The sequence below is a fragment of the Arvicanthis niloticus genome, chromosome 14 (assembly GCF_011762505.2).
Source record: "Arvicanthis niloticus isolate mArvNil1 chromosome 14, mArvNil1.pat.X, whole genome shotgun sequence".
Taxonomy (NCBI): domain Eukaryota; kingdom Metazoa; phylum Chordata; class Mammalia; order Rodentia; family Muridae; genus Arvicanthis; species Arvicanthis niloticus.
In genome coordinates this window covers 49,718,350-49,737,798 of record NC_047671.1, presented here as the reverse complement: position 1 = coordinate 49,737,798, position 19,449 = coordinate 49,718,350, and the positions used below count along the sequence as shown (strand labels likewise).

The following is a 19,449-nucleotide window of genomic DNA, read 5'->3' as shown; positions in this document are numbered from 1 at the left end:
TAAGTTACCTGATATAGAAAACTGTATGCAAAAAAAACTAAGTTCGAGCCAGCACCAACTCCAGCTATGGAGTTATATTAGCCAGCTCTGAATCCTTGACTAGCTTCCTAGTTGTTTCTTAGATAGACAAACCAATTATTGCCAATAGCCTAAGCAGCAATTAAATAGTTATTACTAGGCACAAACTATAGGCCAGGTTTTATGTTAAAGCCACAATTAGTTACTATATATTGGGCAGAAACTATAGGCCAGACCATATGTTAAACATGACATGTTTTTCCTTACTAAATTTTCTCATAGAGTCTACTGGTATCACCATTTAAGAAATGTGGACACTGGGAGTTGAAGTGACTTGTAATATAATTGATAGAAATTTACAGATTAATCTGACATCCACACCATGTTTAACCAGGATTCCCCACGAGCATTAACCAAACATGCCCGTGAGTTCTCTGGGTATGGTCTTTACATGATCTTCTCCCTCAGTAATGCCATCCATTCTCCTGACTACATCTACCTAAGTGGGGCTTTCTAGTATGAACTGAGTAACCCTGAAGACTGAAGAAAAGGATTGCAAGTGTGTATTTCTGAGGACAGAGTCAGTAACTCTTTGGAGCCTCCAGTGCTTAGCTAATACCAGGGACTCTACTAACTTTGCTGTCTCCTGAATCTGGCCTTTATCTCCTGTTTCCAACCTTCCAACTGCAGATGAGAACTGCATAGAGCTGTCCAGCTCTTACTACACACTGCCCAGAAGAATTGCTACTCACTTTCAGGCTGAGTGATAGAAAGTGAGCTGTCACTCCTTTCTTGTACCACTGTCAACACTCACAGCTACCACAGTTTACCGACTGTAGACTGTAAACTCCTCCAGGAAGAGGTCTATGTGTGGTACACACAGGACCCAGCCCTGTTCCTCAGTCAGTTCATAAGCGGTGTCTTACACCAGCACAGCCAAGCACTTACTGTGCTTTACCTCAGGGCATCGTTACCAGCACACCCACTCTCACATGCCTGAAGGTATCTTTTACACCTTCTCAGGTCAGTAATCTGCCCGGGTTAATCCAACTCTTCAGCAGAAGTGTCCTGTTAATCCCCCATTTGAGGAAAGTAACCCATGGTGAATACACACACAGGGCCTAACGTAAAGTTCTGAGTGAAGGTTAACAATTTGATTACACGCATCACAGTCTCTATTTCCTTTTCACATCATACATTGGTAACTAGCAAGAATTAAAATCTCAGAAAGGTACAAAAAATACCAATTGGTTTATTAGATCAAAAACAGTAAAATGAACATAAAGCCAGTTAGAGCTTCACCCCCTCTCCTCCTTGCCACTGTAGTTCATCTGCAGTTAAGGTTTCAGAGAGCCACACCTTCCTCCCCTCAGGTTCACCTTGCATGGAGGCAAGAACTGCAGTAGGGGAACCCAGAAGGAAGTCAGAGGTGACCTTAGTACCGTCCAAACTTTCATCTCTAACAGTCTTTGTGTTGGAAGGACAGAAGGAACAAATGAGGAGAAGAGGGGCTGGGGAGACCTGCTAGGGCTCATTACCCATAATGCTCCTGAGACTTGTCCATGTCTCATCCCTAATAGGAACTATCATCAAGTTATGAGAGTTTGAGAGAAAGGAGAGTGGATTCTAGAACCACATGTGGTTTCCAAACCCTTCACCAGAGTTAGTAAACACCCTGGGGGTACCCAGTTCAGACCTGGGGGAGCCATACTGTCCTTCCCACCACAGAGGTGACAAGGAGCTCTTGGGGACATGGCATCCACGCTGCTCTAAATCTCCACATCGCTTTCCTTGTCGTTGTCATGGTCGCCATCATAGAACTCATTGGGTGCTTCTGGCCTGTAAAACAAAGGGCAAGAGATTAGGAACCACTCATCAAGTTCCAGACTCCTCCCAGCACCCTCCTCACAGTCACTTGTCCCTGTGAGTCTTCTCCAAAGCCACTTCCTGGCTCCTGCTGGCAGGGACTTACTGCAATCCATGTAGCCAATAAATAGAGACTCCCGTGTGCCAGGCACTGCTGTGGCCTTACCAAAACAGCAGAGAATCAGGCAGACTAGATTTCCATACAACCTCTCAAAACATACCTCCTGAGACCAGCAATCACAAAGCAAAGGAATGAATACAATAACTTTAAATGGTGGGGTATTCTACATGAGCAGACTGAGTCTGGTGTGAACAAGAGGATAACACTGGGCCTACAAAATGAGAGACCGTTCTGAGAATGAAAGACCTAAAGTCTGTGAAGAAGCTGGCCAGGCAAAGATCTTAGGAAGGTCCCACCAAGCCACAAGAAAACTAAGTACAGAAATCATAAGCTTCAAGGAAACTGAGCCATTCCAGAATGACAAGGAGGCCAGGAATGCTGGGGTACATGTGGGTGGACAAAAGTAGTTTCAGAAGATGAGGTAAGGATCTGTGTGCAGGGCACATTCAAGCTGTTGCTTCTAAGTACAAGGAGAAGGAAAGGTGTGAGCTGAGACTGATGCAGGGGAAGTGTCTTAGTTGGGGTTTTACTGCTGTGAACAGACACCATGACCAAGGCAAGTCATCAAAGGACAACATTTAATTGGGGCTGGCTTATGGGTTAAGAGGTTCAGTCTATTATGATCAAGGTGGGAACATGGCACTGTTCAGGCAGGCATGGTGCAGGAAGAGCTGAGAGTTCTACATCTTCATCTGAAGGCTGCTAGCAGAATACTGACTTCCAGGCAGCTAGGATGAGCATCTTATAGCCCACACCCATAGTGACACACCTACTCCAACAGGGCCACAGCTTCTAATAGTGCCACTCCCTGGACCGAGCATATACAAACCATCACAGAAAGGTAAAGCTGTAAGACTGACGGGAGGAAAGGTATGAGCAGAAGACTGGCTTGAAGGGATGTACAAGTGGAAGACTGACATGCCATTAAACTACCAGAGGAGGGAAGTGATAGCAACACAGGGCTCAGAAAGTACCCAATACTGGTTTCCTTCTCTTTGACAAACTTCTCTAAAACAGACCGTTAGGAAGTCACTGAAGAGAAGCAAGGGACTAAGGCAGGCAGACAAGGCCATCTCTATCACTTCTAAGAGCCCAGGATGAAAAGTGAGGAGTCAGTCACTCAGGGTAACTACGGAACCCTAGAAAAGTTACTTGATCTCTCTGAGCCTTGGGTTCCTCCTCTAGTCATCTGAGGATAAGACCCATCTCTTAGAGTTATGCAGAGAGTAGAGCCAGATGTGAACACGTAATTAATAGAAGAAAAAGCCAAACCCAGACAAAAGAAGAATTTAAAAGCAGGTGGTGATGAACGAACTAAGAGCATGACAATCAGTTTCTAGAAGTCAGGCTTTGGAGGCCTGTAGACAGATGCTGAGGAAAAGATGTTTAGACAGAGCCTGAGCCAAATGTTTAGATACTCCCTCACTCAAGCCAGGGAATGGGGAGGTATCCATGGCAAATGGGGACTGGAAGATCCCAAGGGCCAAGACCAAGTCCAGGGGACAGAAATGGAGGCCAGAATTCTATAACCCAGAATAGACTCTGGAGGAACTGAGAAGTCACCCACAGCTGCAGTAGAGCCAGCTTTAACCCCATGCACAGAAGCACACAGCAACTTGGGTGGTCTCAGTCCTGTAAATGTATCTGGTCCCTACTAAGCCCATCTTTCTATCTTTCTTTCTTTTGGCCCTTCTGGGTTCTATTGTCCTTTCTCATCATTTTCTAGAAATTTCTTCAAGGATTAACAAACAACAAAAAGATCTATACTAATCTTTCCCTATTTCATTCTAACTATAAATATTTCAACATAGATCTAAGAAAGATAATTTATAAATACACACACACACATCTACTCAATACAACTCTTAAATCTGGAAAAGTGAACTAAACAAATGTAGAAACCTATGAAAGAGAATGTGGGCAGTGCTCTACTGGTCCACTGCTCAGGACGGAGTAAATGCTGGTGAATGTAAATGGGCCCGAGAGACGGCTCAGCAGTTAGGAACCACTTGCTGCCATAGCAGGACCCGGGCTCTCTTTCCAGCACCCAAAGAGCAGCTTACAACTATCCTTGACTCCAGTTCCAGGAGATCTGACACCCTATTCTGACCTGAGCAGGCACCAGGTACACAATGATGTACATAAATACATGCAAGTTAAACACCATACACAGAAAATAAATAAATCTAAAAATAAATAAAAAGGATTTTTATAAAAAAAAAAAAAAAAAACATAAACCACTAAATTCTGTCTGGAAGGTAATTTGGCAGCAAATATAAAAAGTTCTACTGCATATGTCATTTTCCTTAACAGCCACAGCAGTGACAATCAGACCCACTCAAACAAGCATACAGAGATATATACATAAAGGGATTCAGTACCACAGTCTTTACTATTTTAATAGCAACAAAAAAAAGGGGGCGGAGTGGGATAGAGATTAATGTAAATATCCACAAGTGGTAATTGATTACCCTTGTGATCATGTGATCACCACACAATGGGATTACACAACTGAGAAAGCACCGATCTATACACAGTGACATGGGAAATGTCTTTTAAAAGAAAAACACAGGCAAGCATAACTCAAAACAACATATAGAAAATGTCCTTCCTCATATTAACAAAAAATTTATAAACAAACTGGGTAGGGCAGTACATGCCTATAATTCCAGCATTTAGAAACCTGAGGCAGGCCAGGCAGTGGTGGCGTACTCCTATAATCCCAGCACTTAGAAGGCAGAGGCAGGCGGATTTCTGAGTTCGAGGCCAGCCTGGTCTACGGAGTGAGTTCCAGGACAGCCAGGGCTACACAGAGAAACCCGAGGCAGGAGGATCATTATGAGCTCAAGGCCAGCTTGAGCTATGATAGTGAAACCCAATCTCAAAAATTCCAAGAGCAAGGTATGGTGGTGCATGTCTTTAATCCCAGCACTCAAAAGGCAGAGGCAGGAGGATTTTTGATTTAAAGACCAGCTTGGTCTACACAGAGGAAACCATGTGTCACAAACCAAAACAACAGAAACAAATCAAGAAAAAAAAATAGCTGTATAAATAGAATTCAGAATGTGCACATGTGCATGTAGTATTCTTATAATCTATAGAAAATTAGCTATCCAAACAACACATAAATCAAGCCATAAATAACAGTTACTCCCATGGAATAATTCTGGAACTATGTAAACACAACATATTTTGATGCTGTTTATAATATTTTCAAAAAAAAAATGTTGTTTTGTTCTTAAAAGTATCAAAAAGAGTAGAAGAACTTGTGCCTTCTCACTGGAAGCCTCCTCTGCAAGCCTGAGGAAGCATCCACCCTCCAGCCCCTGCCCCAGACCTGCTGTAGTTCTCCTCAGGACCTCTCTCTTCAGCATCAGCCTCATCAGTCCTGTCATACGTCAGGAGGTCTGCCGGGACATCATGAATCTGGACACTGGGTGCATGGTTCAGCATCTTCAAGTTTTCAAAGATTGTCTGGCGGATCTGGTCCAGATACTAGTTTAGAAGAAAAGAAAGTCAGCAGTGCTGGAGTGATTCCTATAGTACAGGAAATTCTATCTGCCTTCATCCCTGACCATCCTGGTCTAAAGTAGTATTTCAAGGTCAGATTCTCAGTTGGTAATTGTCCCTCCCCACCAACCCCACAATAAGAGCGACAGTGATAGCCCAGAACTTCCTTCTCTTGCTCCTTCCAGTTCCCACTTCCTGGACCTCTTCTGAGCCCACCCCTCACTGCTGTGTCCAGCCTCCCCAAGCTGCTAACCTGGCGTGAGTTCTGATTCTCGATGCGCGTGCTGACATCTGGATGGAGCGTGAAATCTGGGGCAAAGTACTCGAAGTATTCTTAGAGATGAGAAGCAATTCAGAGAGGTGATGAACAAGAGTATGACTGAGATACCAAAGAGTGAATCCCATGGCTTTCCAATCTCCTCTCCAAGGCCTGGTCCCCATGTGTAAGAGTATTTGCTCTGCTCTGAGCACAGGGGTTTAGTCTGCAGAGCTCCCAGAAAGTACAATTTCCCTTCAAACAAGGTCATTCTGAGGACTGGTGAGAATGGTGCCCCTGTGGTGGCATCATGAAGTGGACCTTACCACTATAGGGAAGTTCCTCACTAATGGCCTCTTCTACCAGCAGAGATGTTTCATATGTCCTGAAACCAGCAAGCAGAGGGGTTTGGGCTGACGGTGTGGGCTAAAAGAACCACCCCTCCAATTTTAGGGAATCTATCGTGAACCACAGAGGAGTAGAATAGAATACTCACCAACACCGGGCAACATTTCGGACAGTGTAGCCACCACCTCCCAGCACCAGGAGAGGGATATTGAAACTCTTGACATATTCAACACATTCCCTGTTAGAAGCAACAAGAGGACTAGGTGAATCTAAGACATGAGAACCCAGACATGACTTGAAATACTGGACAAAGAATTAACCAACAATATTTCTCTGTCATATTGCATAGTATAATTCAAAGTTGCATTCTTTGTGTGTAACTACTTGTATAAATGTGTGAGTCTTCATAGTCTTCATATGTGTGTCAGTGTATGTGTGTCTAAGGATGTGTACATGTGTGTTCACACATGTATACAAGGGCTAGAAGACATCTTCAAGTGTTAGCCAAAAGGTACTATCCACTTTTTTTTTTTTAAAACCTGGAACTTGCCAAGTAGGCTAAATTGGCTGACTACCAAGCCCTATGAATCTTCTGGTCTCCACTTCACCATGGCTGGGATTATGGATCATACATGGGTGTCACTGGGCCGGCCTAGTGTTTTTACATGGGTTCAGGGATCAAACTCAAGTCTTCATGCTGTATAGCAAGCACTTTCACTGAGTGTGCTAGTCACCCTGTCCCCACCTGATATCCCCCTGCCTCCTTAAGGCAGTAATGCTCAACCTGTGGGCCAAACCATTGGAAAACAAGTATTCCCAATGGTCTTGGAAACTGAGACACCACTCAGTAGCAAGACTACAGTTATAAAGTAGGAAGCAATGAAAATAAACTTATAGCTGGGGGTTCCTATATGTTTTCCCCTGGTTCAGACCCACACATTGAGAACCACTGCTTTAGTGCTAAAGAGTCAAGTGAACATTAATGTGTTTACTGCTCTTCCAGAGGGTCAGAGTTTCAGTTCCCAGAACCTACACTGGACAGCTCACAATCACCTATAATTCTAGCTCCAGGAGATCCAATGCCCTATTCTGGTGTGTATGTGAGCACGCACACACACACACATACACACAAATGAACAAATAAAAATAAACTTTTTAAAAATACTAGCATACTTTAATACTTTGTGTCTCAATAAAAAATTTTAAGATTAAGCACACCCTCACTCTGTCTTGTTTAATACTCTCTGTGGCACCTTACCTGCTACTCAACTACTCTCATTAGTGTCGCAGCCAGATGTCTGTTCTAAGCTTCAGGATACACCGTCAAACCCCGTCCTTATCTCCATCATCACATGCCCTGCCCAAATAATGTTAGCTTCCCAACTGGCTGCTCACTACCCACCCTAACGCCAACTTCCCCACCAAACCTTTTCTCATTCAGCAGTCAGAACAGTAACTTTCAAAGTCACTGGACCCTGTCACTTCCCTGTTTAAGATCCTTCAACAGTTTTCTATCACCCGTGGACTGACAGGATCTAACAGCTCTGCACACTCTCAGCCTGGCCAGCTTATAGCACCTGACTATGCTCTAGCCTTACTGGTGTATTTCCTCTTGTCAAGACAGTAACTCTTTTTTTTTTGGGGGGGGGGGGTCTTAGGGCTTTGCATTGGCCCTTCACACTGCTTAGGGCAGGATTCTCTGTTCTCCTTTTATGTTCACTTTTTTTATGAGTCTCCAGGTCTCCCATTACACCTTCTCAGAAAACCCTTCCCAAAGCATGCTGTCTACTATACATTCCCAAGCCAGGTGTGGTGACCTGAGCTTGTAATCCCAGAATTTGGGAGGCTCAAACAGGAGGGTCACAAGTTCAAACCCAGCTTATGCTACACAGTGAGACCTTAAAAAAAAATTATATAATTTAAAAAGAAGATTCTCTGTTGTTACTCTGTCTCATTTTTCCCCTCATTAGATTTTTGACTATATGCATGTGTACTTATGGATGATCTAATATATACACATACAATAATTAATAATGATAATAAAAGCAAAATACAACTTTAAATAACAACAAGAAGAAAGGCAACACACCCATGTCCTCGAATGCTGAGATTGAAGCAGCCTAATCGATCACAGCCCAGGGAGTCAGCGCCACACTGCAAAAAAAAAAAAAAAAAAAAAAAAAAAAAAACAAACCCCAAATGGCTACAGTAGCATGAATGATCAGAACATCAGTTCCTCTATTGTCCTTCCTCACCAATTTAGGGAGCTTATTCTTCCTGATCTCTTTCCTGTAGCCCAGGCAAGCCCTCTTACGGAGGTGCTATGGGTGTTACCTGGAGCACGATACACGTCGGCTGGTAGAAGTCCACCACCTGGCTGATGACTGGCTGGAAAAGGTGCTTGTAACCTGGGAGAGGGCCAAAGGTAGGCAACCTGACACCCCAAGGGGATGGGGAGACAGGGAACAAAAGGAAAAAGGGGGTTGAGAGAGCATGTAGCCCAGGAAAGGGGCGACCCACAGAACCAACTACTGGTTCTGAACTTTTGGAGGATGTCACAACCTTCCTCCCAGAAGAATAAATAAACAAAGCGTACACACATAGTATATTGCATACAAATTCCAAGGGTTCGTGGTACCTCTGAAGGCCATTCATCCTTAAGGACACCTGGCCCAACAACAGACAATACCAGGCAGGAGAGGTTAATTGAAAGAGAAAAAAGGGGAGAAGAGTGAGCAGGGAGAAGTCTTCAGAACTTACTCTGGTCATCAATGCCATCCCGTAAGGGCACATTGAGACAATAGTAGCGGCCACTCTCTGCTCCAACTTCATACATGTCACCTATAGAAAAGAGAGCGCAGTGACCATGCATGGGACGTTCCCTCAACACAGCTGTTCCTTCTGTGCACTCTACCACCAAGGCTCCAGCAACTTGCATTCACTCAATACAGGGTCACAGCTTTGTAACTCAGGCTGGCCAGGAATTTGTTATGTTACCCAGGCTAGCTTTGAACTCTTAATCCCCCCGCCTCAGCCTTCTGATTATTGGTATTATAGGTATGTGCCTCCCTGCCTGGTTCAAAAATTTTTATTCAGCTAGGCCTGGTGGCACATGCCTTCAATCCCAGCACTCAGGAGGCAGAGGCCAGCCTGGCCTATAGCAATAGACAAAGAATGAACAAAAAACTACAATAAATACAACTGGTAGTGAGAACTCTAAGAAAAAGAGACAGGGTGAGGTACCTATATGATTTAATGGAGTAATCAGAAAGGTTTTTCTGCAGAAAAGACATAATACTTAGAGCCGAAGGACAGCCAGCAGTAACAGCACATCCCTGATATCCCCTAATTCAGGATGTTGATTATGGAGGATTATATTCAAGATTAGCCTGGGCTACAGAGCAAGACCCTGTCTCAAAACAAAACACACACACACACACACACACACACACACACACACACACACACACACACACAGAGAGAGAGCTAAGGGGCACAAAAACACAGTAATTCTACTCCTTACCTGTTCCAGGAAAGAAGTAATTTCCATATTTGTGGAAGGACACAGTCATGACCCGGTCAGTGAGGTAGAAGGCTTCCTGAACCCCGTCCCCATGGTGGATGTCAATATCAATGTAGAGTACCCGAGGGTGGTACCTGGTATGAAGGCAAAGCCACGGTCAGAGGAACAGGCTTATCCCCCAATCCTCTCCTCAACAACACAATCTCTGGAATTATTTAGAGTCTGCTTCTGGCCTAGTCACTTGAAACCTCATCCCACCAGTTTTCTTTAAGCTGGAGACTGGGAAGGGATGTGCAGAGGGCTGAAATGTGAGCAGGCATCAGGGACAAGCAGGAAGAAGCCATCTGAGAAAAGCATCAAGGACTTAGGAGAAGCCAGTGGAGAAGGAGGTCAGGGCTGGACCAAGGTCTGAGGACCTGCATCCTAGTTCCCAAAGTCTCTCCATCTCCTCTGGCGATACTTACTTGAGCAGCTCCAGGATACCAATTACTATGTCATTGACATAGCAGAAACCAGAGGCCTGTGGGGAGACAGTTCTATAAACAGAGGAACAATTCTTCTACCCAGCTAGCCCAGCACTGTCATTCAGCAAACCTCACCTAGGGTAGCCATGGTCTTCCGCATTGCAACCTTACCTCAAATTTCTTGGCATGATGTAGACCACCAGCCCAGTTGATGGCAATATCACAGATCTGAAAGATAAACACCCATTCAGTCTTTTTCTTGCCCACCACTGAAGCTGGGTTCTGGGTCAAGTCTCTATGGTCCTGAACCTGGAAAGCCACAGGAAACAGGACCAAGAATCGGGTTTACATCACCTTGTTGTTTAGCTGTGTTGCTCCTTGCAGAGATGCACCTGTGTAACGGGAGCAGAACTCGAAGAGCCCGGGAAACACTGGGCTGCAGGACAAAGACAGGGGTTAACACCCCTCTTGTTACTGCCCCTCTCTTTGCCACCCAAACTCTAATTACCACTGTCTAACAGCTCCCTATCCCTCCTCCACACCTAAGCCTTTAACAGACCCATTCAACAAAGATTTTAGACCAAATCTTGTGCCAATCCTTGTTGCAAAGCACAGTACAGAAAGCATAAAAATGTCTAACTGCCAGGGAGTTTGTACTCAACCTGGGAACAAAGCAAACAGCTTCTTGCATATACAGGAAATGTGAGGGAGCTAATGAAGGAGGAGGCTGCTTCATCACAGGGGGTGTCTGTGGGTGTCACATTTTGTCATGATGTGCAATGATATTCTTTATGGCTACAATTTTTTTTGTTTTTTTAATTTTTATTTTATTTATTTATTTAATTTATTTAATTTAATTTAATTTTTTTTTTTTTTTTGAGACAGGGCATATCCTTGGCTGTCTTGGAACTCACTCTGTAGACCAGGATGGCCTCAAACCTGCCTCTGCCTCTGCTGGGATAAAAGCCATTCACCACCACTGCCTGGTCTATGGTTACACATTTTAATGAAAGAAATGCAGTCCTGTTTACGTGAAACACTAACAATGAGACAACTGAGAGCTGTCCGCTCACTATCAACACAGTAAGCCATCTGTCAACTATATCAATCACCACTTACACACTGTACGATTCCACTTATGTAACACTGGAGACAAGACAAATATAAGGATAGAGATCAGATCAATAGTTGCTTGGCGCTAAGGTGAAGAGAAGGGATTGGCCGTATTTGTAAAGTAAAGGAAATATTCAGTACCCTAGTATACTGTATCAAAACTCACATTAATATGACACCTCAGAGCTGGGAAGACAGCTCGGTCAGTTAAAGTACTTGTGTTACAAGCAGGAGGACCTGAGTCAGTCCCAAATACCCATGTACTAAGGTCAAGTTTGGTGGTTGATGCTTCTAATCCCAGCCGTGGAGAGCCAGTTCTAAGGGAGTGGCTGGCTAGTTCCAGGCCATTGACAGACCTTGTTTAAAAAAATCCAGCATTCAAGGAGACAGAGGCATATGGATCTCTGTGAGTTTGAAGCCAGCCTGGTCTACAGAGGGAGTTCCAGGAACACAGAGAAACCCTGTCTCAGAATCAAAACCAAAACAGAACAACAACAACAACAACAACAAAAAAAAAAAAACCTAGGCACCTAGGTGTGGTAGAACATGCCTTTAATCCCAACACTCAAGGCAGGTAGATCTCTGTAGGTTCAAGACCAGCCAGACACCCTAGTCTACATAGTCCCAGAACAGCTAAAGCTAGAGATACTATCAAAACAAAATCAAAACATAACAACAAAAACATAAATAGGGCGGACAGCACTTGAGAATGACACCCAACAGTTGCCCTCTGGCCTCCACATACGTACACACACACACACATATATGAGTCCTCATGCATGAGCACGCGTGCACACACACACATACATATGAGTCCTCATGCATGAGCACACTTTGGTCTAGTTTGGTCTAGAGTAAGTTCTAGGACAGCCGGGGCTAAACAGAAACCCTGTCTCTCAAAACCCAGAAAAAAAATAATTAATTAATTAATTAATAATGTAAGCATAAAAGACTGATTAATTTTAAAATGTGAAGGCTGGCTGTGGTGGCAGACATCTTTAATCCCAGAATTCATGACCAGAGGCAGGAAAATCTCTGAGTTTGTGGCCAGACTGTCTCTAGAGAGTTCCAGGCCAGCCAAGGCTACACAGGGAGACCCTGTTTCAAAAATAAAATAAAATAAAATAAAAGGTTCAGACTAGATGGAGTGGCTCACACCTATAATCATTGCATTCTGAAGTAGACAAAGGAAGATGAGGAGTTTAAGGTCATCCTTGGCTACACAACCTAGGTTCCAGAAGCCCTGACTCTAAATAAATAAATAAACAAACTTAGAAATAAGGGGGTATCAAGATGTCCTAGCAGATGGGGACACTCCCCACAAAGACCAACAACCTGGATTTAATCTGTGGAACCCATAGGGAGATCTATTCCCACAGGCTGCCCCTCTGACCTCAGGCATGTACCACCCCTCCAAAAATAAGTAAATAAGTAAATGAGAAATAAACTTCTAAGTAAATAATACATTAATAATATAAACTGTGATGTTACTGCATTGTGAACTGGGACAAAGGGGAGCACACTGGGATGATATGGGAAAATGAGTTGCTGATAGCAGCACACCAATGGCTTATTAGACAATGCCTAAAATTGATAAAAAGGAGACTACAGTAAGCCCCGTTTGATAAGGGGTTGAGAAAATGGCTATAAAGCATTTAAAACAGTACCTAGAGCATAGTAGGTATTATCTAAATAGTACAGATTAATAGGAGTTGCAACAGTAATTTTATTATTTTGAAATGTAAAGATAAACACCACAGCAAGGCATGGTGGTACACACCTTTAATTCTAGCATGTGGAAGGCAGAGGCAGATTAATCTCTAAGTTCAAAGCCAGCCCGGTCTACAGAGCTAATTCCAGGACAACCAGGGCTACATAAGGAAACCCTGTCTCGGGAAATAAATAAACACACCAGAGATATAGGTAAAGTAAAATAGGAAGAGAGAAAAATGGATGGAATAGGTCTGGAATTGTTTTCTCCCCCAAATTATAATTTGGCTATGAATATTAGATTACTTATTTTTAAGTTAGAATTTACCTAGGCTGGTCTGGAACCTACTATGTAGACCAGACTAGCCGCAAATTATGACCAGCCTCCTGCTCCAGGCTTCTTAGCTGGGATAAATAGGCATGAGCCATCATGTTGGAAAGCTATTTGAAATTAATTTTAAAACAGGAGAAAGGAAGAAGAAAAATCCCTGTTTCTCCTCTGAAACACAGAACCCATATAAGCACAGCTATAGTTTACGCCTGCTGGAAAGGCTGAGGGATCTCAAATGCCCAGAGGGAGTGTTCCCTTACTTCCCAAGAACATTTATAGGGCTCCAGCTGCAGCCTAAGAGCTGACTTTGCATTCTCAGACCTGGAAACTAAACTGGGGAAAAAAAAAATAAAAGCAGAAATGAATTTTAAAATAGAAGAAGAGGAGAAGGAAGAGGAGAAAGAAGAGAAAGAAGAGGAAGAAGAGGAAGAGGAGGAGGGACTGGACAGTATGCTGCACACCTTTGATCCCAGCACTCAGGAGACTGAGGCAGACAGATCTCTAAGTTAGAGGCCAACCTTGTCTACAGAGTGAGTTCCAGGACAGCTAGAGCTACACAAAGAAACCCTTGTCTCAAAAAACCAAGACAAAAAGAAAAAAGAGAAAAAAGAAACTGTCCAAGACAGCATGTGATTCGACACCACATGTGCAGCACACTGTGTGTAGGGCAGAGCTCTATGAGCCAACGATGTCAAGAAAAGCTCTATGCAAAGCCAAGCAGTAAGACACACCTGGAATTCCAGCACTGAGAGGCTGAGGTGGGAAAACCAACATTTCACTGATAAAACATGGGCTATATAAAAAGATCCTGTCTTGAAAAACAAGACAAGAAAACAAGGTGGGAGGGGACATCCAGAGAGATGACTCAGCTGTTAAGGTACTTGTTACTCTTCTGGGGATCTGCACTCATTGCCAGCAAACACATTAGGAGACACACAACCACCTATAACTCTATGGCTGGGGAATCCAATGACCTCTTCAGGCCTCCAGAAGCATCAACACATGTGGTAGACACACATACACACATAGTAAAATTGTTTTCAGAGAAAAGAAAAGGAAAGTGGGGAACCACATGGAAGTGGTGTGTGAGAGCTGAGAAGGCTTTAAAGAGGCTGTATGCAGAGCCTACAACACTCCCTCTGTGGGAGTAAGGTATGGGTATCAGGAGGAAAGGTGCTCAGGGCAGCTTAAAGAGCTCACTACAGCCAGGACTTCTGCATCAGCCAGCTTTCTCAGTAAAATAGATTAGGAAATCCACTTACAAACCTGGGCTCTGAGCCAGATGTGATGGAGGAAGACCAAAACTCAGAGGCTTTGCAGATTCTGTTCTAGTCTGCTTTCAGGATCACAAGTTCAAGGCCAGCCTGGGGCCACGTGGCATGACCTTATCTCAAAACAAACAAGAAACCTAGTTTCCCGATCTGAGTCCTACTGCATCATCAGGTGACTCAAGCTAAACTACCAAATTTCCCCATACCTCCATTAACTTAGGTGTAACTCCAGGAAAATATCGATTACAGTCCAGTGTTGCGATGAGAATTCACTAAATGTATTTGCAACCCTCAGCATCATGCATAGTAGGGTAGGGACTCAATAAACAGGACTGTAGGAAACAACACAGAGGAGCAACAACCTCATTTCTTCAAGAAATAAATTCAAAGGAGAGAGAGAAAAGGCACAGATTAAGTCTCAGAAGACCATATGAAAGTGTAAACCTTGTTTGGATCCTGATTTAAATAAAATGCATCAGGCACACACATACCTATAGGCACACACGTGCACGCGCTCGCGCACACACAGAGAGAGACAGAAACAGAGAGAAATGGGCATATTTAAATACTGATTGCATTTTTTCATTAAAGAAAAAATGGTTAATTTTTTAGGTCTGATACTGGTATTTTTAAGAGTATCACTTAGAGATACATAATAAAATATTTATGGATAAGAGTATGTGGCATCTGGGATTTCCTTTAAGATCATGTGACACGAGGAAATACAAATAACATAAGACTGCCCAGGTATGGAAGAATGTGCCAGAGTGGCAGCACTTGGGAGGCTAAGACCGGAGGATTCCAAGTTCAAGGCCAGCATTTACTAACTAGTGAGGCCCTGTCTCACCAAAAACAAACCAAAACAAAAAACAAAACGCCAAGTCATTTATGCTAAGTGTTGAAGCTGGATAAGGAATGTACTCAGATTCACTATTCTACTCTACTTTCAGAAATGGTTGATTTTCCCTAATGATAAATTTAAACAATGTCCACTATGCTGAGGCATGCCTTTAATCATAGTACTGAAGAGGCAAGTGGATCTCTGTTAAGTGTGAAGCCAGCCTGGTCTACAAAGGGAGTTCCAGACCAGCTAGGGCTGGATAGTGAAGTCTCTATCTCATAGGTAAATAAATAAATAAGAAAATAAAACAAACAGTATTGTGTTCTCCATAGCTATTATGCTTAATAGTTTTTTGATTTTTTAATTAAATAAATGTATTCATTTATGTAGATAAGAGCTCTATTTGCATGTCCGCCTGCATGCCATCAGATCACATTACAGAAGGTTGTGAGCCACCATGTGGGTGCTAGGAATTGAACTCTGGTCCTCTGGAAAAGTAGCCAGTGCTCTTAACTGCTGAGCCATCTCTCTCGGCCAGAACATTGATTATTTTTCACTAATGTACCCTGGAGTGTTAGCAAGGCTCGTGGCTCATTTTTTGTTGGCCATTCTCCAGTATCCCAACCCTGAGTCTTCTGCCTACAATACAAGCTCCGTGTTAACCTGGTCTGATTAGAGGTGATGTAGCTTATAATCAGAAAGCCGAATATCATGCACAAAAGATTGGATTCAACTCTTAGTATTATTAAAAAAAAAAAAAAAATTAATCAAAAACTAGTCATGTCAAATCATTCCCTGGCTTTAATAACCTTAATCAGGAACAAAATCACTGATTTGTAACAGAGCTGTTTATTTTAAATACAAACAAACAGAACAAAAACAGAGTCTCATTAAATAGTGTAAGCTGGCCATGAACTAGCAACTTTCTTGCTTTTGCCTCCTAAGTGCCAGGATTACAGACGGGAGGCACCTCAGGCCTTATGCTTTAAAAAGGTCCCACCCATCTCCTTAGCCTCCACTCAGCTCACCTGTTCATTTTCTGGACGGCCTTTCTGGTTCTCCTCAGAGAAGTCATACTTCATCTTTCCACAGCCCTTTAGCACATGCTGTCCCTCCAACCTACTTCTCTCCCTCTCCCTCTTCCTCTCCCTCTGCCTCCAGCCATCTTTCAGACCTCAACTCAATCTCTACCATTTCATCTTAGAGCAGTCCTACCCCGAGGCTAGATAACTCTTTCCAGTCCATAGGCTCAGTCCTGGACTTCTTCACAGGCCTTAGCAAAGGGAGAATATTAAAACTTTGTCATTTTTCCTCACCATTGTATCCCTCATACCTAGTCTGTCGAAGATAAAGCAAATAACTAGCAGGCATTCACTGAACAAATGAATGACTGAATTCACTGACTCCTCCACGAAGAGCCCTGCCTCCCAGTGATTGACAACCCCATCCTGCCCTCACCAGTCATCACCCACGTTGAAGGCATTAAGGCTCTTGGTGAAACCCTGCATATTGGTGGGGCTGACTCTCTGCAGGAAGTCGATGTAGTCCTCAGAGTGGAAGCGGCACATGTCATGCTGAGAGGCCTGGTAAGGCTTGAAGACCTGGGGGTGGTGACAAAGGAGAAGCTGTTACCAGAATACTGCCTAGGTACTAGCTCAATTGCTATATTGCCCTAATCTTGTCCTTGAAAGCACAATGCCTATAGGGCAGAAGTTCCTCTCGTTCCTCTCAGGTGAGCTAGTCAAAACAGGATCAGCCCCAGAAGGGTGCCAGTGGGTGACCAACTAGACAAGACCTTACTTAATTATAATCCCACCTAAATACTGAATGACATTCCCAACACCATTACAGGTGATGATTGCCATGGAAACAAGTGGGAAAAAAGGGATTGGTTTCTGAATTCCCAGAAATTTTCTGCTCAGTCTCAGACACACACACACACACACACACACACACACAGGCAGACACAAAGAATAAATAATGTAATAAAACTTTTTACTTAGATAAGAATTTGTAGATACAGAGTAACAAACGGGAGAGAAAGAGACTGATGATAAAGAAAAGCCATATTCTTTTTTTTTCTCTTTGTGTGTGTGTGTGTGTGTGTGTGTGTGTGTGTGTGTGTGTGTAGGGGAGGTGAAGTCAGGGTGTCAGTTCTCTCCTTTCATCACTGGGGTTCAGAGTTCAGCTCGGGTCATCATCAGGCCTGGAGGCAGGGCCCTTCACCCCTTGATAGCTATAACCTGTTGATCTGTGTGAGTTGAGATGTTATCTCATGAGAACAAAAGTCCCTTTCACTGCTCCTCTGACACATGGTCTTGTTACTGGCTCCACACAATGCCAGGAAAAGAAAGAAAGAAAAAAAAAAAAAAAAAAAAGACTCAGTTTGGAAGTTTGGACAAAAAACCTGGCAACAGATCAGGCAGTACTATGCCAGTCACCTGGCTGAAACCACTCAGAGTGATCCCAGCCCTGAACACTGTCCAAGGCAGTCTTCCTACCCCCTGTTCCTTGTTAATCTGCAGCAACTTGATGAGTGAGGAAGAGAGGCTACCAACTAGGCAAGCTACCTTTATCAAGACCCTTGAAGATCACATCATCTCCCTCCCCCCTTCAGCCCAGTCTATTCTACCTTCTCAGCCTTGGCTCCTGGGCTACTTGCCCTGTTCCTAGTTCCTGTCCTCCCAGGCCTGGTTCCTCCTACACTTATCTCCTCTCCTAAACTCAGATTCTGCTCCCTTCTCTGGGATTTTCACTGTGGGGTAAAATATGTTAGCTATATGACAACCTAACTGAAACCCAAAGTCCTAAACACAAGATGTATCAGCCTTGCTGGAGGGAGAGGTGGGAGTCCAAACAATGCTATGAAAATTGGGGGGGGGTGGGGGTGGGGGGGGGACATGCTTTTTTTTCCTCTCCTAAGAAATGCATAAAAGAACACACAGACAATCTCAGGGGATTCGAAGACTTGCACTAAGATCACCTCAGTCTTTTCTACTCCCAAACCACTGCCTGTGCCTCAACACACTGATTACATGTTGACTCTCTTCATGGTGCACAAGGGTCGGGCTTTCTATTTTCCCATTTCACAGCTAGAAATTCCAAGCAAGGTAGAAACAGTACCTGAGCAAACCCCCAGGACATCTTCTCTACACACATACACCACAAAGGGTGCAGGCTTGTCCCCAAAAGTTGTTCTAGCTCCTAACAGGTCAATGGGCAGAGAAGGAGCAGGAATTATGGGGAAAATATCCTCCCAACCCTCCTCCTCAATCCTGCACCATTATCCACCTTACACTGCAGAGGGGCTAGAGGTGTACTGCAGTGGCAGAAAGCTCACCTCACATGTATGATTCGACCCACCAACACGTAAATAAAATAAAATGATGCGGTGAAAGAACATACCTGTTTTCAAAGTGTCCCCTAATGCTAGGCCAAAGGCTGGTCTGCCCTCAAGTTAAAAGGGAGTCCCACCTAATGTCAAAAATGAATCTCCCATTAAGTCAGAGATGTCACTACCACCACCACCACTGCCCTGCACACAGGGAATGTTTCCGGTGCCTTCTATTCGGCTCCCCTCTCCTTTAGAGGTAGGTTGCACCTGGTAAGTCCAGCCCACCTAGTCTAAGGCCGCAGCTTGCTCCCAGGCCCAAACCCCTACAGAAGTGCCAAGACTCACGATCATCTTCTTATAGAGACCATAATGCAGGACTAGGCTATGAGTCAATGCCAGGCGATGGGGCTTCATCGGGTGTCCAGCCCCTGAGGGTGGGAAGGAAAGAGTTGGTCAGTTCCTACCCCTAGAGTTGCAGCCCTTGCCGCAGAACCTCTTCTCCCGCCACAACCCTGAGCCCTACCGTAGTGGAAGTTGCCCACATCGGGGTCGTAGAAATACGCCACGGTCTTGGCCATGGTGCTGGGGGGACCAGGCCCCGAGCCTCAGCCGCCCGCCCGCCGCCGGACGCCAGCCCCACCCCCGCCGTGCGTGCTGCGCAAGCACGCAGCCTACCACTGCAGAACAGAAGACCTCGGCCCCGCCTCCCAAGGCTACGCTTAGGCCACGCCCCCTATGGGAGT

At 44.2% G+C, this 19,449-nt stretch overlaps 1 protein-coding gene across 1 annotated transcript; it reads right to left on the bottom strand.

The window, feature by feature from the left end:
- Positions 1–1,250: 1,250 nt before the first annotated feature.
- Hdac3 (histone deacetylase 3) lies at positions 1,251–19,408 on the bottom strand. The gene is made up of 15 exons (XM_034518094.2): positions 19,230–19,408; positions 19,052–19,134; positions 16,831–16,973; positions 10,461–10,542; positions 10,278–10,334; positions 10,107–10,162; positions 9,643–9,776; positions 8,880–8,960; positions 8,454–8,527; positions 8,209–8,273; positions 6,268–6,357; positions 6,098–6,156; positions 5,769–5,848; positions 5,343–5,500; positions 1,251–1,857 (listed from the first exon to the last, which is right to left on the bottom strand). Exons 1-15 carry the CDS (start codon positions 19,282–19,284, stop codon positions 1,788–1,790), a joined length of 1,287 nt encoding a protein of 428 aa, XP_034373985.1. The 5' UTR covers positions 19,285–19,408; the 3' UTR covers positions 1,251–1,787.
- Positions 19,409–19,449: the final 41 nt, after the last annotated feature.

Bases quoted from the DNA above. Each gene is read 5' to 3' on its own strand.
- Hdac3 (XM_034518094.2), bottom strand. From the start codon at position 19,284: ATGGCCAAGACCGTGGCGTATTTCTACGACCCCGATGTGGGCAACTTC. The intron at 10,543-16,830 runs GTGAGGGCAGGA...TTTGTCCTGCAG, and splicing joins TTCAACGTGGGTGATGACTG to CCCAGTGTTTCCCGGGCTCT. The intron at 6,358-8,208 runs GTGTGTTGCCTT...TGCTTCTAACAG, and splicing joins CTCAGCATTCGAGGACATGG to GGAATGTGTTGAATATGTCA.